Source organism: Doryrhamphus excisus, chromosome 1 (genome assembly GCF_030265055.1).
Source record: "Doryrhamphus excisus isolate RoL2022-K1 chromosome 1, RoL_Dexc_1.0, whole genome shotgun sequence".
NCBI classification, from domain to species: Eukaryota; Metazoa; Chordata; class Actinopteri; order Syngnathiformes; family Syngnathidae; genus Doryrhamphus; species Doryrhamphus excisus.
The window spans coordinates 43,845,526-43,871,407 of record NC_080466.1 but is presented as its reverse complement, the minus strand read 5'-3'; the positions used below and the strand labels follow the sequence as shown (position 1 = coordinate 43,871,407).

The 25,882-nt window shown below is 45.4% G+C and overlaps 2 protein-coding genes and 1 non-coding gene across 14 annotated transcripts in view; 2 read left to right on the top strand and 1 right to left on the bottom strand.

Annotated features, from left to right (window-relative positions):
* The window catches only part of ncoa3 (nuclear receptor coactivator 3), a 45,600-nt gene that overhangs the window by 385 nt on the left and 19,333 nt on the right, over nt 1–25,882 (top strand). For 4 of the 5 annotated variants that reach the window (XM_058078933.1, XM_058078899.1, XM_058078927.1 and 1 more), the window contains exon 1: nt 17,414–17,564. The exons of the other annotated variant lie outside the window; for it this stretch is intronic. The gene's annotated coding sequence lies outside the window, so the exon portion shown is untranslated. Of the gene's footprint in view, nt 1–17,413; nt 17,565–25,882 lie in introns of those variants that run through there. 5 annotated transcript variants of the gene reach the window in all.
* Nucleotides 786–13,642, bottom strand: zmynd8 (zinc finger, MYND-type containing 8). Of its 8 annotated transcripts, none has more exons than XM_058078968.1 (21): nt 13,544–13,642; nt 8,454–8,521; nt 8,215–8,360; nt 7,399–7,620; nt 7,147–7,260; nt 6,699–6,764; nt 6,405–6,497; nt 6,232–6,319; nt 5,702–5,757; nt 5,533–5,610; nt 5,320–5,435; nt 4,742–5,235; nt 4,530–4,664; nt 4,296–4,451; nt 3,493–4,005; nt 2,929–3,411; nt 2,661–2,836; nt 2,506–2,586; nt 2,329–2,407; nt 1,468–1,707; nt 786–1,391 (listed from the first exon to the last, which is right to left on the bottom strand). In XM_058078968.1, the coding sequence occupies exons 1-21, from the start codon at nt 13,555–13,557 to the stop codon at nt 1,216–1,218; spliced, it is 3,594 nt and encodes a 1,197-aa protein (XP_057934951.1). In that variant the 5' UTR covers nt 13,558–13,642; the 3' UTR covers nt 786–1,215. The 8 variants fall into 8 exon arrangements, with proteins under 8 accessions (XP_057934951.1, XP_057934967.1, XP_057934947.1 ...); XM_058078984.1 differs by lacking the exon at nt 13,544–13,642 and adding an exon at nt 11,702–12,298; XM_058078964.1 differs by lacking the exon at nt 13,544–13,642 and adding an exon at nt 8,690–10,002 and having other exon boundaries at nt 7,399–7,542.
* Nucleotides 14,384–14,456, top strand: trnat-ugu (transfer RNA threonine (anticodon UGU)). The gene has a single exon. It is a non-coding gene; the product is annotated as a tRNA-Thr (tRNA).

Genomic DNA, 25,882 nt, shown 5'->3' with positions numbered 1-25,882 from the left:
CAGTTGGTTGTTGTCACATATTCCATATAGATATATATATATACATACTAGTACATATACACATACATGGGCTGCTCTAAAGTTGTGTTTCCTTTGTGTTAATATGCACGAATGATGTATTTGTAAGTTCTGTTGAATTCACACCCGATGCGGTGCAACACGCACGTTGTCATTAGTCGCGTTTACACATTTATCAACAGGAGTAGAAGTAGGAGAATTTGGATTTTTAACCAAATAAAAGCCTGAAAGACACTGTGTTATGTAACCAGCGTTCATTGCAGCGAAGACGATGGGTGACGAATGACTAATCCTTGAAGTGGAGAAATGTAACCTCTGATATGACCCAAAACACCAGCTTTACAAAGACAACATAAGAAAAAAACCCACAGCGGAGTGGGCATGGTCGGCGGTGGGCCATGGGTGGAATACATTAAAACAGAAGCCCGAAATCCAAAGAAGTACAGCTGAATAGTTGCAGATTCTGGAAGAACTAGAAAGCTTCCTGTGCTGGTTATTGAATGTAACTGCTCTATAGGAGTCCACAACTCCACACAAAGAGCCGAAAAATGAGCATAAACGGTCCCTTTTAAATGTACATGAATAAAACGCTGCTCGGACGTAACGTTTACGATACACGTGTGGCGTGAAGTCGGGCTTAGTTAGACATTAGTTGAGGCTAAAAATAGCATGTCTGCCTGTACGCTTCTTATCACACGTTATGTACTGTATATACTTATTGTCATGTCCAACACATACAAGTACACCAGCAGCTTATTCCAAATTCCTTCATTCTTCTCTTGGGAATACCGTATACAGCAGGCAAATAACAAATAAGTTAATATCATAAAAAAGTAACTAACTGTAATAGTGAACTGGTTACATGGTTGCAGTTTTAGTTCTTTACACTTAGTACACGTACCTTTGAGACAGTCATGCACGCTCCCACAAATTCCTGACCAAGCCGAGTACATGGAATACTGCATGTAGTGCACTCTTTTTTTAACTGGCCCCCTTTTCCCGGGAACTTCCAAGTGTAGTTTTCACACCGGGAAGTGAAAGGAGACGGAGCACAGGGAGATACCATTGAGCCATAAAAGGACAAAGAAATGGATAATCATAGTTTGGATACACCCACGTTTAAAGGGAACATAGAGAAAACAGATGTGTAGTGGGGGTTGGGGGTTGGGGGGCGGGGGGGATGAGTATATTGAACAGTTAAGACAAAGGGACAGCAACATTGTCACTGCTGTTTCCTGTCTCAGAGTCTTTATCCGATGGCGCGGAGACGGGCGTGTCTCGCAGGTTGTTTGGTCCACAGTTTGCTTGTCCTCCACTTTTGCCGGGCAAGTCTCCCGTAGACTCGGCGTCGGGTTCTTGCTGTGGAGCCGTGGCTAAAAACACAACAAAGTGTCAAATGCGGTATGGAATGGGGACTAGGGAACACAGCGCCCCCTTTGGGAAGCCCACCTGACTGAGTGCAGGACTTCATGTGTTCGGGCCAGTGAGCCTGCTGGCAGGGGTAATCGCAGTAGCTGGTGTTCCAGCAGCAGTAGAAGATGGCCTCCTTGCGGCAGTTAGCGCACCACTGTTTCTTCTTGGTTTCATCCACCGCTTGTTGCTTCTCCTGCTCCAGCTGTTTCTTCACCTCCGTCACCAGTCGCTCTCGTTCCTGCTCCAGACTTTGCCTCATCTCAGCCATTGTAAGCTCTGGAGTCGTGTACACAAAGTACGCAATATTATACACGCAGTATCAATCATTGACAAGTATTATCATTCATTCATTTTCTACCGCTTATCCTCACTTGCGTCACAGGGGGTATGCTGGAGCCTATCCCAGCAGACTACGGCCAAGAGGCAGGGTCCATCAGGGTCAATCACAGGGCACATATAGACAAACAACCATTCACACTCACATTCATACCTATGGACAATTTGGAGTGGCCAATTAACCTAGCATGTTTTTGGAATGGGGGAGGATGAACGGTGGAGGGTGGAATCGAACTCATGTCTCTTAGCTGTGTGGCCTGCGTGGAAGACTATATTGATGTGTTGTTTGCAAAACACACACAGAATTTCTGCCCCACAGATAATATTGACAGACTAGAGCAACATTGGAAATCCCTAGCATTATTATGATTATTATGATTATTATATTATGTTTTGGTGACTGCAAGGTTTGGCCACATGGAACACATTGTAACACAACATAACAACATGTATCGGTCAGAAAAGCCTCATTGGGGACCACTGAAGGGCCTAGACCACATGGATCCACTATCACACACACACACACACACGATTGATTGATGATTGATACTAAATCCATACCGAGGTTGTGCTTCATCTCCGCCAACTCCTGCTGATGTAACCACTGTAACTTTTCAATTTCAATCCTAAGTCGTCTCATCTGAAAGCAACAAAAGATGAGACCAAGCAACTTCATGGACACAAAGACCCTGTTAGGGCGCGGTATCATAATACCGTACGTAGACTGCAAACACCTACTTCGGTAATAGTACTTCCTGAAGAGCTCTTTGATAGGTCACTGTAGATTTCAGTCACCGTACCTTTGATCGCATCCATGATCTGGAAGACACAACCAAGTCATGCCACGCGTGTAGCGTGTGATCAACCCAACGTTCCCGGTTCATAATGCCTACTTTGTTGGTGTACTTGGCGATATCTGCAGCAACATCTGCCGAGGCTGTGGAGATGTACTGCTCGCTCTCCACCGATGAGGATGAAGAAGACGTGCCTAAACCCGACGCTAAGGCAGGACTGCTGGACACCAGGGTGACCGCTGATGTACTCAGTGGTGTGTCCTTCAGGTGCACGGCTGTCATGGAATATTCACACGTCAGTCATTGGAAACAAAGAGCTTGACGTTGTGGCGGCTCCTCAACGGAACCTGAAGTTGATGTGATGTACCTTTGATCGCCTGTCTGGTCTGATAACGTGTGCTTTGGGAAGATGCTGAAGATGAGGACGCTAACGTGGAGCCGTTGTCGGACGCTTGCGTCTGGCCCTGTCTGGGCGATGACGCTTGAATTTGGGCGGCCGCCCCGGGCTGCTGGCTCTGTTGCTGACGCACGGGCCACTTCTGCGAGGAGGTCTGGAGCTTGGCGGTGGGATTCCACACCACAGCGCTCTGCACTACCGGCACGGTCTCACGGGGCAGCAGAGGGCGCTGTTTTTTCAAAGCGGGTGTGGTAGAGGCTGACGAGGACGAGGAAGAGGGCGGGGTCGCAGGGGCACTGGAGACCGTGGCCAGGCTAACATTTGCTGGAGAAGGTGTGGTCAGGGAGATCATGGTGACAGGAACGGCCATCGGGGACTGCGAGGAAACGCTGGAGGGCGTGGAAGGGGTTGTGCTGTTTTGGGATGGAAGCGTCGAAGGGGTCAGGGACTTACCTTCAAGAGGAAGTACAGTACATTCGTTATTTGCCTATTGGACACATGAATCTGTCCGGATCGTGAATAAGGACGTCTCACCTTCACATTTAGCAGCAGATGACTCTTTAACAGTGCTATCCTTTTTACGTCTTCTCTTGTCCTTGTTGCCTTGCTCCTCCCCGAGGTCAATAACCAGCTCCCTCTCGGAATCAGAATCCTCCACGGGCACACGTTGCATCGCCTCTTCTGGCACCCGACCCTTCTCCGTGGACACGGGCGATGCTGGGGGAGATGTGCTTTTCTCTGGGCTCTCTTTCTCTTTGCTTCCTTTCTCTTCAGGCGAAGTTTCTGACGGCGTTGCACTGACATCCGCTGCTGCAGACTTAGATATGAGAGGGGCATCGGGTTTGTCCGCATGGCTGCATGGAGATGTTTGATCTTTGGCCATGCTCTCCTTCTGGACTTTCTCAGGGGGCGCGGAGTCCTGGGGATCTTTGACCTTTGGTCCCTCATCACTAGCATACTCACTGTCGCTAAAATCAGATTTATCAGAGTCCTCAGAGTCACTGTGCTCCACACCTTTGTACACATCAGCGGAGATCTCCTCGATACCTGCAAGGCATGGCAAGATGATGGCTGATGATGGAACACCAGGCAGTACTAGGTGGGCTGATTCTCATGCTATTGGATTGATGGCAACTTCAGCTGCTGGTTTCGCCTTTGGATCTGTTCTATCCAGTTCAGGGTACTGATGAAGAGCCTCAACGTCTAAGACAACCTGACCAGTCCAGTTGCCATCAATTCAATTCCCCAGTTTGAATGACATGCCACCATACGAGATGTTGCATAATACTGTGTTCACGTATAACACTCATGTGTTTTTCGGATGGACGTGTACTGACCCAGCTGTGCCTTACAGCTCTCAATGGTTTTGTCCAAGTTCAACTGGAAACGGCTCTTGATTTGTCTTTTTGGAGAGGTGAGAACAGGCGTGGTTCCCAGCTTCTGTTGAACGGTTTCACTCAGCTCTTTCAGGTCCATGTCTGCTTTACTGCGATCTGGAAGTACAGGACAGGAGTAAATCCCTAGCGGCAACGCTACACGCATTCGTATACAACAAAGGCCAAGAACATCACCTAGATGAAGGTTCAGGATGCTGCCTGTCAGCTGTGCCTTCTCCTGCTTGGGGTTGCTAAGAGATTGCGGGTGGGAAGGTTTGGGACTGTCCGATAAATTGGCAGCCTGACCAGTTCGAGTATGAGTCGGTGATGCTGGGAGATGCGGAGAAATTTACCAGTCAAGGAAAACATAGAAGTTGAAATTGTCTACAATTGTATAAAACGATTACCTGTAGGTTCTATGAATTCTTCTCCCATGCTTGCCTGGCTGTTTGGGGCTTTCATCTGGGACCTGTCTGTGGTGTCCTCCCCATCTGATCCAGTATGGGTTGAGGAGTTGGTGCTCATGGGGGAGCGAGGCATGTCACTCGGCAGTCTGCGACCTGTAGCGATCCCTCCGATGCCACTTCCACATAACATGGTTCTGGTTAAGGAGATCTTTGGAGATGATGTCATGTCAAAGCTGAGCTTGATTTTTTCCTGTTTCTCTGACTTGACGCTAGTGGATAAGGGGTCGGCGGGATCTTGCAGCATTTGAAAGCTGTTGTCTGGCGTGTAGGGTGTCCTGAAGGGAGCGTAGTTAAATACACCAAACTTCTTCCTCATGTTCTCCACGTAGACTTCCATCTCTTGCATGGCATTGTTGAAGATGCTTTTTGTCTTCTTCACGGAGAAAGGAATCTCTTTGGACATGAGGTAACAGTTATTTAAAGGGACCCAGGCCCTACAGGATCACATGAAATGTTAGCGACAAAAGGCTTGAGAGTTGACCACGCATTCAAACAAGGGAAGTCCAAAGAACCGAGACCTGTCATGCTGACCGAAGAAGCGAGCATCCACTTGGCCGTCTTTATCCCGCAGAGCTTTAGCTGGCCAAAAGGGAAACCCTTTCAATTTAGCCCACACCAGAGGGTGCGGGTTGCCCTGCGGACACAGTCAAACTTAGCAAACTTAGCAAACTTAGCGGAGCACCGTTGCTCCAATGGTGAATGCTGGAAGTGGTACAACGCCTGGTGCTTACACACGGCTCACAGAACCAGTTGTCCCTCTTTTGGCAAGCGGACAGATAACACTCGGGACAGACTTCAATCTCATTCATCTGCAGAATAAGGATTGAAAATTAGGGTTTGCTGAACCGATCGCTAATAATTAATCTTCAATACAAGAAATGACACAGACCGCATATTCACCTCATGTTCACAGATCTTAACGATGACTTTAGCCGTGGCTGTCAGTTTGTGATTGCCTGAAAGGAGAAATAACAGTTAAACAATTGATAGTCGTGATGCGACGGGAGAGAATGTAATTTTTGTGATGTACTCTTCTGAACACACTGTTTTGAGAAGCTTACTTAAGCGGCCCCACTAACTAACCAGAACCATGTTCCCGATCACGGAAATCCAACCAGAACTCACGGGACAAAGTGGGGGATAAGTCACAGTTGATGCACTACACTACAGACGGAGGTGTCATACAACCTCATGTCCAAAAATCCCAACTATCCAGTCAGTAATTCTAACTCAATCATCAGATGATGTCAGATGGTCATTTTGTGGCGGGGCTGAAATGCAGTGGAAATGGTGGTTTTGGGATTAAGTTCATTTTCATGACTATGAGGGACTTTGCAATTCATTTTATCACTCTTCATAATATTCTGGAATATGAAAATGTTGTTGTGGTCACAATATTGTGCCAATGATACAGTAGATTAATATAATACCTCCGTTGTATATGATGCAGTTGTGCAAAATCCATTTTGCATCTGCCAGGAAGGCCTCGGTGCAGCCGTACATTTTCTTTTTGACATTCTGTGTTGCAGAGAAAAAAGTGAATGTATATCATGCATATGTATTTAACATGTATTTATTGTCGATATCTAATATGAGTGTTTACCTTCTCAAGAGTGCAAAGATCCATCGGGTGAAAAATGTATTCGGAATAATCCGGGTGTTGTTCAAGAGAAACAGGTTTCTGGAAGAGCTCGGTCTTTAAAACGGAGCAAAAAGAAAAGATGAGGTTACGCTCAACTTGCATCTAATTCATTGCAAAGCCTTCCCCCTCTATCGCAGATGAGCACTCTACGACCATGCCACTACCAAATAGTCTAAAAGCCGAATCCAACAAAAGGAGCACAACCATGGAAGGAAGAAATCAAGACAGGGACTTGTTAGTGGTGTAATTGATTACCCAATTAAAAGTCTTTCTCTGCGTGGAAGCTGCATGGGGAGAGCGAGATGGCAAGCGAGGATGATCCTGAAAGAGAGCGAGAGGGGCAGCTGTATCCTTACCATCAGCTAGCATGTTTACTTTCAAGGTTCCCAGCCGGTTCACGGTTCACGGCCTTGCGAAGGTTGTGTGTGTTACATGAGATTATTTGGCCATGCAAATGAATAGTCTATCATGCTGGACCGCTCAAGGGCGCGTTCAAGGGAAGACTGATGAGATACAGTAGGATGATCGTAAAGCAGTGCATTGGCTGTCATAAGCGCTCTACACTGACCTGCCGGGAAAAACATGCTCGCAACATAAAATGGTTCGGAATTATAAATGGAAAAATATGACTTGACTTTGTGTTGTGTTGAAGCTTCATGCCCCGAATCCCCAGAGAGAGAGAGAGCGATACCGGAATACTTACACCGGGTTGTTTCATCTTCTGGAGAGCAAACTTAAGTAGATAAGACAGCTGCTCTATCGTCAGCATCATCATGGCTTTGCTCTGAGTCTCTATACATTCCGCAACTGTTATTTTCTACAAAAAAACAAAAACAATGAGAGGAAATTTGCGTTTGTGGTGTATTGCCCCAACTAAAGTCCCGAAGGTTCGAGGGTAGTCTTCGAATTTCTGTTTTCCAACACCCTTCCACTATAAATATTCCTGGGTGAGTACCTCGCACTCCGGACAGAACCAGTCGCCTTCAGGCTCGGCTGGTAGTTTTAAGCACTTGGCGTGGTACACCCTGGGGCAGAGCTCACAGCAGAGCACCTGACCCTCGCGGTGGCACAGCCAGCAGTAGAAGTCGTTCCTGCCATCCTGCGGTACAACATCAACAGGGTCTGTGGTGAGTGCTGGCTGCTTCACATAGTAAAAGGGACCATGTCTTAGTTCTGACTGGAACGCAGGCAAAAGAAACACAAGGTCGGGGGGGTCAAAATCAGGCAAAAGCTAAAGAAGCCAAGCAGAGATGCACAACAAGAGCAGACAGTTGCAATTGCTAAAAACAGTTTTGCTAAACCGTGACGGACTTTTAAAAGGCCCTGTTCTCTTCTCTTCACTTCTTGTCTAATATTAGCTAATATTGTGGATAAAGCCCTCCAATGTTACATTCTAAAACCAAGTCCAGTATCTTTGGCTTTTGATTGTGTTCCAAAGATAAGTTTCCCAGCTGATTTGGAGATATAGGACTTAGCGTCCTGCTGGTGCATAATACATTGCAGACTGCTGACATTGCAGTGTCGTATCGCTTGTCCTTAGAAACACAATCGGCTGATCTCTGGTGTTTCTGGTGGTTCGGTCCTTGTGTCCGTTTACAGTCCACATAGACCTGGCCTAAGGTCTAGATGTGGCCATGAAGGAGTAAGACCTACGCTTTATGCGATCATTCTCGACTATTTACTGATCTGGGTACATTTGCTTTGTTGCGGGCGATGGAGAAACACTTTGTTTATACTGTACTCCCATGAGGAGTACTGCCGTGTGTACTACCTGGTCTTTGCTGCTGGTAACGGCACCTGGTTTCTTTTTCTTTTTCACGGGGCCGGGGGAGGTGTCAGCAGACGAGTGACCATTGGATGAGTGGGAGGGACTTGGCATCTTTCGTTTCTGGGTCGCCCGCTCTGTTGACCCCGTGTCTGAAATTGATATGAATCAGCTCAGACTCGGTGATGGGCCCATTTACGCTCATACTGGATGTTGAAGTTGAAGCATTAGGAAACGCTTCTCACCTTTAGATCGTGTTGAGTTCTCCATTTCCTCAGTTAGAGCGTCAATCGTCTTCACTTCCTCTGCCACGCTGAAGTAGACAATAAGGTTTGGTTAATACGTCTCATGTACTGCAACTTGCAGCATAAAAGTGCTGACATAAGGTAAGATGCAAAACCGGACAGAAGACAACAGGACAGATGCTAACAAAGACATGTACAGTTGATCTGTGAACTAGTTTATTATATTTTCCACTCACCCCCATATTCTCACCACCCACGCTTGCCCTTGGAAAGACTTTTTGCTGTTTTGTTGTGGGTATTCATTGAAAGAGAACACCGACACTGGCTCAGCAACCTTTGGTGAGCCATTGGACACTAAGGATTGGTTCATAGTAGGTGCTGACGTCTTGGGTCAAAAACATACAGTAGCAGTTACCAAATCTGCAAAGAAGCCTCCCCTAGTGTTCATACGAAGCATAGACCTCAGCGCCACAGGGACGATGTAGCTGTGTGTAAGTGAGACCAGGGATGGTACCACCGAGATACCACCAGGAATGATCCCACTTTGAAGCCAAAAGGCTGCTGTGGAGGAACCTAATAATGCACATCAACATCAGTCCCTGCCACTCCTGACCATAGCAGACCATGTCCTCCCAAAAGGTAATCCTGGGAACGCCAAACACCTCACCAAACCCCCAACTGGAGAGCACGGTCTTCAGAATGGCTCAATGCCGACTGACACGCCTTCCTGCACTGCAACCCACCCAACCGTCCAAGCCTGATGAGATACCTGTGTTGTTTCCTTTTTACATTTTGTAATATGCAAAGGCAGACGTGCTGCTTGCCAACAGGCAAGGCAAGCAAATGTTTGGGGCCCTGGGCCAGGAGGGGGGCCCCCCCGAGGCATGACCTACTTTGATTCACTCCAGACAAGAGCGATGGGAAGACAGTGTTCCGCCGGCCAGGAACTCCAAAAAGGGTCCACGACTCATTCTGCATGTGCGTCCAGCGAATTTACCTCGGAGCTTTGAAACGTTCCTGGTGAATCTGTAAAAGTCCTCACGGCACCGGTGTTTTGGGAGACCAAATCCGGCAATTTTTGCAAATGCCTCTCAGAGTGGACCAATGCCAAAAGGACACAGATTGTCATACACACCAATAAACAAATGGCCCATTCGCTGTTGATGAAGTCACCCTTGATGCCAGCAGTGGTGGAAGACAACGCAACATAATGTCAAAGAGGGTTCTTCCTACATTCTGCATAGTCAGCATTCTTCCATCTGTGCTACAAAGTAAATTCACACTCTTGCTATCAACGACCAGCATTGGACAGCCTTTCTTCTTCTGTACCTTCCCCCCAACTATCTGCCCCTGCAAGGAGCGCCTCCTGGATGACACGTAATCATTTCAAAAGAAATACAGTGAGAACGTATTGATAATCCACGGTAGGGTTAAATATTGTGATTTTCACCCTGGCTGACATCGTAAAGTAATTACGTAGTTTGACAGCCCCCATTGACCGACCAATACGTAGAACAATGGGAAAGCTCATGGAGGTAAATGAAGATGGAAGGAAAATCATAGACGAGTGCCATTTCCAAAGCTACTGGTTGAAACAACTACACCAGTAAGACTTAGTTGGATGTGTTCACCACCACGTCTGATAGAAGACCAACTCCGTCACCCTCAGATGAATTGTTGTGTATGTACGGTAAAAACACAGGAAACTGGAAACTGCTGGAACATCAGTTTCACATTCCACGGTCATGCTGGTTTTAGATGACCATGAACTGAGTGGGTGCCAAAACCCAACACCTTCAAGCAGGCCTGAAATTTGCAGCTGCCCATAAGAACAAGAAAAATGCCTTGATGGCAAAAGTTTGATGATGAAATGAGGAGAACGATGGAGCTATTTAGCCACAAAGACAAGAAGTGCTGTATGTTTGGAGGAGTCAAGGCACGGCTTGCAAACCAAAAAAAACCCACGACCAAGGAAGCAGACCAAACCAACTACCAAGTATGATGGTGGTAGCGTCATACCCTGAGGATGTTTTGCTGCCAATGGTACTGGTCCACTACACAACAATGAAGTAGGAGGACGCCCATCAAATTCACTTCAAATCAACAGCTAGATGAAACTGAAACTTGGACACAGCTAAGTATTCCAACATGGCAGTGATCCCAGAAGAACACCAAAACTCTTTTGGAACGAATAAAGCAGGCTAAATTAAGATACTTGAACGGTCTTCCCAAAGCCCTGACCCTCATAGAACATTCATGGGCTATGTTGAAACCAACCAATAATACACAAACGCCTTGAAGAGTGGTGCGTTGTCCAGCCAGAATCATGCCAGAAGCTCGTTGATGGCTACAGAAATATTATCAGCGAAGTTGCATCCGTCTACCTGAACCTTGTTTATGCCCAAGATGAATATATGTCAACCTCTGGCGGCAAATGGACATGTGACCTAAACACCTCAGCGCCAACCCTTGCGTCCTTGTAGCCAGATTGCATTCCCGACTGCATGACATGGAGATGGTAATCTGTAACATGAAGAAGTCTGCAATGAAACGTCAACATCGGAACAGCTCTAGTGAGACGATGCTCCCAAATGAAAATCATTGTGAACCCAATCTCTGAGTCCACTGAATCCAGGTCTATAAATAACACAGAACACTATAATCCAATGTGACCGAGTGAAAAACAGAACAGACTCCTGGGTTGCCTTCAACCACCAAGTCAGGTTTGTTGATCGGGGGCTCTTAACAGATAAGCATCATGCTTTGTTAAATAGCCCCAACATTAACTTGTTGTGCAAAATATGGAGTCCAAATGCCCACCGCTTATTTGTCAGCATCAGAGCACCATTCACTTTTTAATAATGATGTTGACAAAGCCCCCAAACACCTCACCCGTCCTCCTCCTCTATCGCACAAGATAGACGAGGAGGAGATGAAATGTGAGTGGTCTGCCGTGAATGCCAACCACAGACGGAGAGAGACAGGAGTGCAGTGATGTGACATTACCGGCCTCCTCGTTCGTTCTGTTTGGATAGTCTCACGCAATTTATCCCAGCGACGGGCTTTGTAGGTCAGGAACACGGCAACAGACAACACGAGACATGTCAGACATCACATCCTCTGGTAGAAATAGCATCACACATTACAGCCTAGGTGCATACTGATACAACCATTTCTACATGCCGCATCCATCGCTACATCCATGCTTAAATGAAGGAAATGAACAGCATGCTTTGGTCTTTACTCACATAAAGACTCTTCTCCTATGCTTTCATGCTTTGCAATGATAGAGGCCGTTGTGGAATGAGGGAAAAGATGGGTCCAGGTATCCCAGAAGGCCTCCTCTCCCTGCTGCTTCCTCTTGCATTTGTCAATCTTTAACCTCAGCTGCGGGTTTCTGATTGGTTTGAGCAGAACTCGGAGAAGTCTGATTGGATGGAAAGCTCCATGTAGCACACAGGCTTTTCTGCTCCTCGGTCTTCTTAGCCTCTTTATTGCTGCAATGCAGAGGACTGCTTTTCACCCTTCCTGAAAACCAAGTCCCTCTTCCCCCCCAGTCAAGGCACAGCGAGGCTGTGCGCCTTTTAGCAGGCACGTGAAATGCAGCTCCACGGGCTGGACAGCGAGCGGATCAGCTTCCCTCCTCTCTGTGCTCTCCGCGGCGTATATGTATGGCATCCATTTTGATGAGACTTTCCCTCTCTCTCTCTCTCTTTCCGACAGCTCATACCGCAGACAAAACAAGTCCACGGCACCAGTTGAATGTTGAGAACAAGGACCACATGCCGCTTGTTACGTACCCCAGGGTGTTACTATGCAGTGGACACCAAGACCGGAGCTAAATGTCACAGGCCTCCCGAGGGCAGCTCTGAAGACAAAAGCAGTGACCGCCCCTTTCTCTGTTGCGTCCTCACTTTACACCGTGTAGGATATATCGGTTCTCTGCAACAAATCTAAAATATAAAATATAAATATGCAGCCCACGAACACGCCCAGGAGTCAATGCCGGATTCAGTTGCAAAATTTGATGGACTGGTAGGGACGAACAAGAAAAAGACTCTAAAGTTGCATTGATGGTTTTCAACAACGGGAAAGGAAAGTCAGTCTATAGAACGTCATCCTCGACTCAAACATTCAGTCAAACATTTTTGGATTTAGACTCTCCCGGCGGCAAGGTGTGAATAATATACTGTAAAGACAGTAACTGGCTGCAACAGCTTAAATCAACAACTCCATGGTGTGATTTTACCCGACTCATGCGTGCAGAAGGAAAACAAGCAACCGATATAGACTCTACATAGACACAAAGTCAGTCTAACCTGTTTGTCTTAGACTGGTTTTGGAGCCGAGGATGACATGAGATTTCGGTGCAGCGCTTCCCTGCTCCTTTCCTCCTTCTCACATTCAAGTCAGACAAGGGAAGCTCTCTAAGATGGCTGACACTCGGAAGCAGAGAACACTGGGAGGCAGTGCTCACCGTTTAAGCTTCAGCAATTCCTCCATTCTTGTGATACTACATAAAATACTATGCATCATTTCACAACACATACCCTAACACTGCTGAGTAGTCTACAGTCCTAGGCCGGTTTTTATTCCTAAGGGGGCATTATGTGTTACAGTGAAACACGTTTTATGTGAATGAAGAAAAATGTGGACTTTGGTCAAATAAATCAATTGGTCCCGGTCAGCTGCCAATAGCGCCCAGCCGTCCTGCGCTCATGCCAGTCAGAGGCCTAAATTAAACTTGCTGTGCTGTCAGTTTACCATCTGTTAATAACTACGGGTGTCCCCTTTGCAATGGTGCCTGTCTCTCCGTCTGCTTCCCTCAGCAGGCCGGACACCTTGAGAGACCAGGCCGCTGGGATTCACCGACATTCCCCGTTTCTGTTGACACTTTCAGTCAATACAGAGACCTCAGGGTTGGCTGGTGGCCTCAAACTGGGCATGTTCAGAGAGCAAATCCTGTTTAGCATTGGTAGTCTATGACAAAACATTTCCTCCCCTCCCCCGGGATTTGAAGGCATGGCTCATACGTGGCTGATGCCGTACCAACAGAGCAATACAAGTGAAAGAATGAAAATAGGGCTTACCTCTGTGGATGCATGTCTAACAATTCTGTGTGATATGTCAGTGCTTATGACAACATGGAGGACAGCCCTGTCAGCCCTCACCCTGCTCAGAGCACGGCCACGCTCTCCAAGCTGTCGGACGTGCTGCTCTCTTGTAAGGCTCGTCCTGACTGGACGGACAGGCGGGCGGAATGTAAGGCGGCTGCTGATTGGCTGCTGCGTTTCCGGGCTGCTCGTCTTTTGTGTCGCTCCGACAGGCGGAACCACGAAAGACGGAGCTTGAAATGCAGATCTCAGCATTCAGGTGTTGTGGTTTTATAGCCTTAATGGAGAAAGGCAGGGCTAAGACCGTGCTTCCATTAAAAGGAAGTCCATCCATGTACCCGCCTTTCATTTAAACAACACAGGAACCTTCATGTGTCTTTTCATTTAAAAAGTAAGGCTTTGGTGCAATTGGACTTGAGGTAGTCTCTGGATTTTAGGCTAGGGATTATCATCAATATATTTAAGCAGTTCAGAAATATAAAGTACTTGGCTAGGAAATGGACATAAGTCAAATAGCTGGACAAAACACAACTGGACTGACAATTTTTAATAGACTGGAATGACCTTTGACCACAGGTCAAGCATCTTGGCTCAGACTTGTTGTACTTAGTGTACTACTGTGCGACTGTTCTACTGTAGCACAGCTACTCAGCCATATAACCCTGTAAATGGATAGCGTCATAGCGTCGTTCACATACACGCTATGGCTTGATTCGCCTGATTGGCCGGATCATGACTGGTAATGGATTAGCCTTCAGCCACTGCCGTACCTTAGTCATCATTGAAAGTGGGGCGGGATCCCTGGGACAGCCACCCGGCCCTATAGCTCAGTGGTTAGAGCACTGGTCTTGTAAACCAGGGGTCGCGAGTTCAATTCTCGCTGGGGCCTTCTCATTTTAAGGTTGGTCAACAGGGTTTAAGTTTCTGGATTAGCTGAAACGATACATAGCCGTTTACCAATAATACCTTTTTGTACTGCCTAAAAAGTAACAATTTCCTTCGCAGTTGAATTATGGCTGACAGTACACTAAAAAGGAAAATATATGTATACATATACATAAACATGTAGCCCTTCTTTTTCTGCCATGATACCAACACTTACCTGCCATGTGCTTCTTTTTCTCGGAAGTCGTTCCGAGAAAAAGAAGCCCATCAATGACCTCTTGTGGTAAACATACACTGCAGCATCCCAGACAGTCCAATGATTTACCCTCAATGGTATCGTATGATCCATCTGTATCGATACTAACGTGGTTAGTTGATATATGACTATTGACTTTCACAAATATCAGTGTTTTGTTGTTGTTCATATCATGATATCATTACGTTGTTGTGTTGTTTACAAACACAGGGACCAGGTTATTGGAAACCGGACGTCCGTGGGGGCAAAAAGCCAAAGAGTTGAATAACAGCCATAGTAGTTTTTGCTTTTAAAAGGAGTGATTTTATTTTATGCATTAAAGGGAATAATTGTATTCATTTCTTGATATTGTTACATTGTCTCTATTGTATTATGCGACGGCATTGTGGGGTCAAAAAAGTCAGACATTACGAGAATAACGTTGTTTATTTACGAGAAGAAAGTCTTAAATTTACGAGAATGACTTGAATGACTTCCATAATACGACGACATATTAGGGCCATATTGACAAAAATCTAACACTTAATAAAGGTGTACATTTACGAGAATAAAGTCTTGAATTTCCAAGAAAAAAGTCGTACATTTCCAAGAATGACTCAAGCGACTTTCGTAATGTGACTGAGTATTCGGGCCACATTGAAAAAAACCTGATATTTCCGTCAATGTCGTACATTTACAAGAAATAAAGTTGTTTATTTATATTTAAATATATATTTATAATTTATAAGGAAAAAAGTTGTAAATTAAAATAATGAGAGATGATTAGAAATGACCTTATGTTACAGGCATCGCCTGAGACAGCTACGAAAAGGGGGGACTTGGGACCCTTTGTGACCTTTGCTCTTGGGCAAGTGGAGGGGGCGGAGTAAGCAAAGTGCACGTGAGAAGGGCTAGCCATGCTAATGTAAATGCTAAACGTCAACTGCTGTTTTGCTGCCATATTATAAATAAAAGCTTGCCTCAAGCAAGAAGAACGATTCCTTCCTTCCTGGAGAGCTATGCTCTATTTTCCCTCTGAAACAATAACATGTAATATTACGACTTTATTCTCGAAATACCCCGTCGTAGTATTTGTATATTATTTATTAGAGCATCGTCCACCCGGCTGGCAGGTTTCAATGATGATCTGCCATGTAATGCCTCCGGCAGGCCTCAAGATGGCGCTGTAGTGAGCCATTCCATTGCTTTTTCACATGACATGAATAATACTGTATTCACGTTGCACTTTGATTGTGAGGCTGGGATTCAGGATTCAGGATTCAGGATTCAGGGACGTGTCTGCTTAATATTATGATAGAATCAGGCAGTTTCAGGATCCAAGTAGCAGTAAATGTCAAAGAGTACTTGAAGAAGAAGAGAAATACCACCTTGTTATTGCGGCATATGAAACAACATGGACAAATTGAGGTTAGCATACATGATGTCAGATGGCACCAGTGGTTGTTAGCCTTGTTATTGCTTTGGGATGACATTGGAAAGGTTCACTTGGAAAAACTCAATCAGATAATGCAATGCAAAACGGATGTGTATATTTAAAACATAATTTGTTAATTTAAACATTTTAGAAATGTTTTCTGATGTACTGAAGCCGGAGCATGAAAGAACGCTTGATGTTAGCCGTTTGCAGGTAAACCAATCTGAATACAATAATGATTATGGGGCTATCTCCTGTCCTTTCAAACTGTTATCTCCTGTCCTTTCAAAGTAGCTTGACTGAATGAGGAGGGGGATGGAATTAAGTGTCTCACACTGGCTGAGGGGGAAGGTCAGTTTTGCATGTTTTGTTGGGGGATGGGGCACAAACAGGGGCCTCATGGCCCCTCTGTGGCTGGAATGTAATTGACTCTCTCTCTCACCCGGCAAATGTATGAACAGCCCCAAAAAGCACCACAATGACAAATTTGCTGAGCGGTCCTTTTATTTGTTGATTGTTGTGTGAGTTAGAGAATAAATGTCCATATTGCACAGGTCTACTGTATAATATGCTACAATGCATTTTTGGATATCCTGAGTGTGTTTGGTTAATTGCATACAAGGCCAATGACAATGAACTTCACTGATTTAGCTCTACAATTGATATCAAATATCATATTTCAATCAGGGGTGTCCGAACTATTGAAAAATAAACGGATGCAGGTTGTATTTATTTTGTAAAAAGGCAAAATTATATTATATACAGAAATGAGAATCAAAATCAAAACCTTTTGTGCCTTTTTTTGCTCCCTTTTTCTCACATTGTTGCATTTTTTTTGAGGGGGGGTAATTCTAATTGTATGTTGCAGCAATAAAGAAAAGAAGCAATTTCAGCCATTATGTTTCCATATGGATATCATTAAGAACTGCAGTATTATTAATGAGGAAAACAACAACACTTAGTTAGTTGAAGTGGGCATTTATCCGTAAATCAAGGTGACGTGTGTCCGTGGTGCTTTCTGTGAGGTTATCTTTTCTTAATGCATGCAAGGTAAAGCTTACCTGTACCTTCTCACCAGATGATGGCCTACTCCTGGTGAAGCAGGCGCTAATCATGCTGATTACAGCTGTGGATTAATAAGATAATAATTAATATGGATGAAAGAAATGTAAAATATATAATAATAATAACCACTAACGAGATCAGTGATTCCAGTTCATACCCATTGTGTGTTTTGTGCGCGCGCAAAGTGGCGTTCGCTTTAATGCGGTTTACAATGACTGTAAAACTACATTACCCAGAATCCCCGCCGCTCTGCCCACAAGCTGGCTCTCCGCTCAGGGAGTGTTTCCCATTTAAACAAACACGGTCCTGCTGAAGATGGCGGAGAGTTTGTAGAGACGTAAAAGAAACTGTTTCCCTCAATGAAAACGTCGAAGTCGGTGAGTTTATCCCAACTGCTTTTGTTGCCCTTCGGCGGCCGAGTTGAGGACACTGTTGCGTAGCTTGCGTTCGATTGCGTCCGTTCGTCCCAGACACAGTTGGTGTAGCTATGCCCGTTTCCGAAGCAGGCTGCGGTCCCTAAGCTGCCGCGGTACAACCAGACACCTTTCCGTTGCCACTTTCTTCTTGGCTTCTCGTTTATTCGCGACACCGCAAATGGCACATTTATGCATCGGATACAGCGATTGAATTCGATCCAACGGCGAGGCTTATAGCGCTTTGATTGCACAAACTTCAGCGTAATACCCAGTCCGCTGTCTTGGTCGCCGGTTGCAGCAGGATCCCCGATCACAGTCACAGTGGCTTCATGTATTGGCATCGATATAGTAGTACATGGATGATTGTTTATTTCTTGCCCCGGCGGACCGTGTGCTTGTACACAATACAACAGCTTTGCTTTGGGGGGGGGGGGGTATTTTTAGCCAGACGGGCTGACTTAACGTTCGCCCTCTTTTCAACTACCACTGGAGAAATTGCCTTTTAGAGTCGGTTACAAACTGACTCTAAATAGTTTGCTGCTCCACCATTTGAATGCTGGCTGGGTAACCCCCCCACACCCCATACCCCCCACTCCCACCCCACTTGGACTTCACTGCCTCCTGTAGTTGGCATTTTAGTCATAAACCTGACCCAGTAAGGGTGAGCTAACACTTGTCATTTTTGGTCTGGTTGTGGTGGACTGTGAATGCAGTCCAGGACCAAAAGGACTGGACCAAACAGGTGGGCCGAGACCACCTGAGAGGGTTTCTGGTGTGCAACCTATATAGATGCTTCATTGCCAGTAATATTTGGTCACACGTCATGTGATCAGATGGTGTGAACTCACTCCTCGATTCCATCGATGTTGGTCCCGTCTGCATCCCGGCACTGAGGCCAATTACTCGCCTCTGTGTTTGTGTTGACCAATAGGAGCTTAGAGCGGACCAGCAAACTTAATAATAATAATACATTTTATTTAAAAGCGCCTTTCAGGACACCCAAGGTTGCTGTACAGGAGAACTTGACCCGACAAGTTCCACAACATCTGTCTGTTATTTATTATTTGTAATCTCTGGTGACTTCCCAGTGCATGCTTTAATGGTATGTTGATTGTCAACACGGAGCCAGCATGGACGGCTACCTCACCCCTAGATCGGGTGTACTTAGATCGGGTGTACTTTGGTAGTAAGCAGTACCACTTTCAGATATCTTGTACGGTATGAGTGAAATTTCCTCAAAGCACTGACGTTTCCACTGGTGATGGACTCCTCCATGTTGGCTTATCTCCACCAGGAGCAGCTTTGCCACATGACGTTGGCGTCTTTGCTTTAGTTGGTCATGCAAAGGCTCATTCTGACTCCGTGATCTCTGGGTTGGATTTGGCTCTCTTTGCTAGGGGCCATTCTTTCCAGTTCCTGCTTAATTTACACATGCATGTCGAAAGCCAAGTCGTCCACTCGGCTTACTTCTTAAAACCGGAGGTGTTCCGCCCTGCAGAATCCTCCTGCTGACACAAGTTCTTGCAGAAAGTTTGCATAAAGCTGTGGTATGTTCATAATGTGGGTATTTAAGTTGCGTGACGCCGGGGATGAGCGAGTGAGGTTTAGCTGTCAGATGAGCTAACCCATCTTCATTTTGATTCCCATGGAATGCCGTTCCTCATGCCCACCTACGTGGTATTTTTGAAAGTGTCAGAATGACCACTGTGGGAATCTGTCCAATAGACTGCTTCTGCTCATATTCTTCGTAAATGGAGCCCCCTGTCCCCCATTCTCTGTCCTTTTATCTAGCACTTTTCTTTCTCCCTCACAGGGTGTCAGGCTGTGTTAACAATGAATCAATCTTTGGGGGCATTCTTTGACTGCAGATGGGGTGAAGAAGTGACTGGGATGCATGGCTTTGGCTCTTTGTCTGTCAGCCCGGTGCTCTCAATAATTCATTAACTTATCACTTTTTCTCATGAGACGGAGAAAAGTCGGTCTACAGTGGCAAATTCTTTGGTTGCATAAGCGTTATCAACTTCTGACTGCTCAAAATCCGGGGTGTCACTGAAGATGCAATTTGGTTATATTGCTGATATTTGGTATTGGTTTTTTACCAGTTGGTTTCATTTGACCATACATATGCACTTCCCGCATTTGTGGATTGGTTCCCGGTCTTCTATTGAGTACGTTTTGTGCACCGCCGTAATAAAAACATGACACAGATTGATGGACGTTTGGAAAAAAATCAGAAGTCTACTGCGATCATGTGATATGTAGTTCTCTATCCAGTTCTGTCACATAAAGGTATCGCTTTTGGAAAGATTTCTTCTGCAGGACCCCCATGTTTGACCGCTATCGGCGCGAGGTGGTAAAAACAAGGATAGTGTGTGGCAGTTCTATTTTTGATAGCTGTCACCAATCTGTTTTTGTCAGACCACATTTTTTTTCACTGATGTATGAATAGATAGAATTCCTTTCGTGTTAGTCTGTTTCTCCGCAGAGACTGGGATGAAGATAAGTTTCATTTGAAGCAACTGGCAGTCAGCAAGGTGGCATGTGTTCGTTTTAAGTTTTAAAAGACCGTTCTGTGGGATTTGCAGATTTCTATGCAGGCAAAGAATGCCTCCAGGCTGAATTACCTGTCTGACAGAAAATGTGGAACTTCAGCGTTGAACTGAGCCACACGGTCCCCCACATGGAAAATCTGCGACCATGTCTATGCTTATCTGCTGGGTAGCCATTTAATTTCCCTGCTTTGTTTTCACGTCGCTGGCAAGTCACGTTCTGCTTTTTGTGACAACCATGGTGTCCTCTGTGCTACTGGACTAGAAACATCTTAAGTTTGACAAAGTGTTCGGCCTACTCTTCAAATGCTTAGAGATCAGTAAAGTCACTTGGTTATTCTCCATCAGTGAGAACGTATCAATTGCAGGTTTAGTCAATTAGAACTCCCACCCGTCCCTCCTCCTCCTCCTCCTCCTAAAGTTCAGTAGACTTGACCTTAGATTACCAGTGTGTAGATGAGCCGGAGTCACAGTAGTCGTGACAACACAGCTGAAAGGGAAGCCTGATTGTATCCCCTAATTGAAATATGACTCCTAGGGCTGTTTGTCAGGCTGAAGTACCAGGCGGTTCAGAACTCGTCGAGAGAAAAAACACCAGGGTTGTTCACTAGGGGGCACGGTGAAATGTTTCATGTTGGTCATTGAATTTGAAATTGAAACTTTGTAGAGTTTTAGAGAATAAGTATAATGATTGTTTGTCTTGAGCGTTTGTAAAACCCCTCAAAGTTCAAGTTTGTGTCGTACCGGTGCTCTTGATCACCCTCAACAGGTAGGTTTGCTTTTTCTGCCTTCGTTTGCGCAGCTAAATATAGAAAACTCTGCCTAACAAGACAGGCGTGTTTCCACTGCTAAAATATTTACTGCTACTTTGCCCAAACAAGTGAGAGTATGAGGCCAGCCGCTCATACCAGATTGTTATTCACAGCTCAGAGGAAGCCAGACAGCCGGCTCTCGGAGTCGAGTCAAGCGGTGCAGGTTGCACTCGGACTCTATTTGAAGTCCCATCTCGGTCACCCGCTCATCCCCGAGTGTCAGGCACCCCGAGCCATATGTGGGCCACGCACACGTCTCAAAGCCAAACGGGCAGCCTGAAGCAATCATTGCACCCAATTCCAGTTTATAACCAGCAAGGATTTGGAACAGTTAACCCTCTGTAGTCTTTGCTGATTGGACCAAGCCGAGAGTTTATTGGCGACGGGGGTGCCAAGAGCATTGTCCCCCTCCCCTCCTTGCCCTTCCTCTTTAACTTCAACTCTCTCTTTAACTTTCTCTCCCCCAGCTGAAGAATGCCCATAAAACGGGTTCACCTGAACAAGTCCGTGGGGGTTGGTGGGTGGGGGGGGGGGGCTATCCCTGCCCCAGTTTTGGTGCCATTGTAAAGTCTTAGCAAGACCTTGTTTGTGTTTTGTTTGGGGCCGAGCGTATAAGAAATGCTTTGGGAGAGAGAGAGCGAGAGGGTGACAAGTTTGGTTTGTGTGCTAACTGCTACCAGATGCTCTCTCTGCCTGTTTGGCAGCTTCAAGTCAGGCAAGAGAGACTATTGGGGGGGGGGGTAAGACACTGCTGTCATTTCTGGGCAAACTTCTGAAATTGTACTTGGACTTTCTCCAAAAGCAGTTTTTCTGTTTTTTTTAATACTTTGCAAAAGGAAAAATATTTAGAGGCAGTGTTATAAATATTGTCACAGTTATCGGCAGTGACTGTTGTATTATGGTCGTTTGTTTTTGTGATGCGTTTTAATACAAATTTTTGAATCAGGGTCCTAGAACATATTATGGAACCAATTTGAGGGTTTGGGCTTCTACGGAAGACGTTGGAAGACTATACTTTATTATATTACGCGTCATTGTTAAAAGGGATAGATTGCGTTTTTTGTGTGGCATCCCCATCGGCAGTGTAGTGTATCAACGGCGACCAAAAAAATCCAATCTGTGCCTTTAATTCACAGAACGTCTGTGTAGATATTGAACATTCTAGTCTTTGGCAAGGCCATTATCACACTGTCAACACTTTATAACGTTGCACAAAACTTTTCGTGTTCCCAAATGATTAGTTGTTCAGCAGTGTTGCAACGTCGGTGAAGGGTCTTTCCTTTTTGATTACATTCCTCTGAGATTTACAACGCAGAACGAGACAACATTTTCAGTCTCTTCAAGTGCAATTTTGACTTTATAGCCACCTTCATTTCAAAGCTGAGTCTAGTCGGGAACAATCCCACAGCGCAGTTAAGGGCTCCAGACATACTGCAGCATGTTGACGCCGGCGAGGCATGTGCCGTATCGTTGGTTTTTGACAACCTCTGAATCTTAAACGCCACATTGTCTGATGCTCTTTGCCGCTAATAGCATTCTGTATCCTTGGAATAGAACTAGTGGCAACATACAGGGATTCTCATGCTTTATTTTGCTCACTGTCAATGTTCAAGTTCATTAGTGACGGGCTGTAACGGCCAGTCGTAATAAGGCAAGCTATCGGTGCATTCAAACAGGAACCCCCCAAGAATCTACAAATGGTTGTAACTGTGTTCATCCACAGTGGTTGGATCCAGGGAAGCATTCTCCTGCCATGAATAGAGAGGATAAAGGAGCAGCGGAATCATCAGAGGTTGAGGTGACCTCACAAAAGTCATTTTCCTCTGATGATTCTACCAAAATTGAGTTGAATGAAATATGATTAATCTGTGTTTAATCCGTGATATCGGGTGAGCAGGTTTGTAAGTAGTACTGATAATTGACAGATTCAATCAATGACATAACAAATAAAGGAGCCATTGGACGCAGCTTTAATATTTTGAGGAAGCAGACCGAATAAGACAAATAAGAAGCAACCCATCTACAATCCTTCTGTAGTAATTATACCGTATCTCCGCCATGTCCTTACTTCTCTACAAAGCAAAGTGCACACTTCCTTGTTTTGCACCTATCACGCACCACGGTCACATCAGGTCATACATAAGGCCCCTTCACTGATCTCTGGAATTTAGAAACACCCAGGTAAATAACTTCCCAGACTGCTGACGTTACCCAGTCGGTCACAATCGAGTACCTTTCACCAATTTGGAGTCGTTCATGAAAGGGTAAATCGGTAGATGCTGTAAATAAAGACGTTCTTTAAACCGACACCCTGTTCCCTCTTGTGACTGAATGGGTTGTCATATATCGGTTTATTTCAAGTCACTAATCTGATCCTGTTAAGTCCATTGTCAACATCTCGCCATCCTTACGAACAGTTCTTACTAAGAGTTGTGTGCCCGGATCCTATGGACGGGAACTGGGGGTGCAAGGATGGTTCTGGCATTGGCCATCGGCCCATATTTTTCCAGCCACCGTCTCCTTTAGCTTTGGCAGCCTGGAGCTAGCAATGGAGCTAAGGCTAGGGCTAACGCTAAAGCTAAAGCTAAAGCTAGGCTGGTAAAAGAGCCAAAGTTACCATGAGGAAATTTCAAGGGCATTCAGGGAATTGGACCACCAGGCATTAGTTTGTTTGGTAGATTAGATAATTTTATTAACTACATCACATTGTGATTTCCTTTATTTGTAAAAGAAAATGCTGATGTGCTCTTTATCTTTATTTTAGTAAGAGTAAGTTTTGTTTTTAAAATGACTAAAAAGTGTTATATTTTAGTCATTTGACCATTTGAATGTATTTTTGGCATAACTATCTCATGTGCAGTTCAAACAATACTTTTGTATTGTTCCGTGTTTTGGAACAGTGAAGGTGCTAAACTGGTAGCGGTAGGTCAGGCTTTTCAAAGATAGGTGAATATCGTAATGGGTGCGCCCCCAAAAAGGAGCAAATAGGGAGAGCGGTTCTGAGGCTGGCGTCACACCATCCTTTGAGTAAAATTCTTTGTAGGGGTCAGAGTTCAGGTGGCGCAGCATGGCGCTGTGATTGGCTGAGGAAAGGTGAAATGAAAACCACGGTAAACTTTTGACCCCAGCGCAGGAGCGCTGCAGGAACGCCCAGCCTCAGCTCTGGCGTGGTGGAACAGAGCCCGCTCTCTTCCTGTGTTTACTCCAGCAATCCAACAGGAACGTGGGGGGAGGGGTGGAGAGCACAGAGTGGGTGGAGAGAAAACACACAAGGAGGGGAGAGAGCGAGCGAGCGAGAGAGAGAGAGAGAGAGGGAATCAGTGCTGCCCTGCAGTCTGAAAATGACTATGTGAAAAATGTTCATGTACACACAGCCCCTGAAATGCAATTCTCAGTCCAAGCAGCTCATTTTGTCTCAACATTGGTTCATTTTTCAAAAATTGCATCAAATATTCATAACGGCTGACATATCCTGGCGCTGAATTATGTCTGGTAAGATGAGGGTTTTTTCAACGAGGTGTTATCACGACTGTAGCATGAATGCCGCTCCGACCCTGGCGCTGTGGTTCTGCTGATAAATGGTGACTTCGCCATTGATTCATGAACTCATTTCCATAATGTCGGACTTGTGCGGTCCCCGTTGCCGTCGCTTAGTTCAACGCTCGTCACTTCCTCACCCAGGCCTTACTGTTGAAGGACAATCTGGCACCTTAGGAAAGAGATGCCTTTATTAGATGGTAACTGTGTTGACGTTGGGAGCTCCTTGCTCGAATCCACGTGGGTCCTTTCCTGTTTCTTTCTGTTCTTTGTCTGCATTAATGATGGATTGTTGCAGGAGAAACACACACACACACACCATGGAATCTGCTTCCTCTTTGTTTCCACCTTCATTTATTTCTCGTTTGTAATTTGTAAGAAAATGGCAAGATCCTCACACGGCCTGCTAGAGCTAGCGCGTGTATGTTGTGTGCTGGCTGAGGGTGGGGGTTGTTTTTTTCGAGGGAAAAACACTCCTATGAAAGCTGCTTTGAATTATTGCCTCTTCCTTACCGCTGTCATGGTCGGACATGGCGTGGTTGGACATGGCGTGGTTGGACATGGCGTGGTTGGACATGGCGTGGTTGGACATGGCGTGGTCGGACATGGCGTGGTCGGACATGGCGTGGTCGGTCATGGCGTGGTCGGACGTGGCGTGGTTGGACATGGCGTGGTTGGACATGGCGTGGTCGGTCATGGCGTGCTCGCCCAGACTGACCAGGACGAGTACCTGAGTTGGTGTTTTGAATCATGGCATTTATGTGCTTTTTAAATGTCACTTCAGCAGCATTCATTGGTCAGATTCGGGCCGTTGCACTGCGGTTTAAGCTGGGCTATTGATAACTGACTCCATGTACCGTACACATCCTTTTACATCCTCGCCTGCACGGTCTGGATGTTGTTCAGATTGTTAAGATGGAGCATGGCTTACTTTTTCAGATTTATATGTAAGTTACATTTCAAATTGCGCTACGTATAACAGGGCTCTACGTTAAAAACAAAAATGACTTGCCCATGGGGAATCCTTAAGGTGAGAACTACTTGCCCGAACTTGCCCCATGTAAAATGAAAAGTGCCATAATGATATCATATATCAATATATGCTGATAATTCATCAGATAATAGTACTGATGCATTGTATTTGGAGGAATGTCTGAAAATTTGTGGAGATGTATTTAACATACATCTCCACAAATTTTCAGACATGCTACCTTACACATGGTAGTCGTAGTAAGCAGTGATATTTAGAAGTTGTGCACCACAATGAAACATTATTGAATAGACACATTTGTGTACTAGTAAAGTGTTTTTAATACAGAAAAAAGCTCAATGGTCAAACAATAATTTGTGAAGCAAAGGTGAGAAAAATACACAGAGAAAT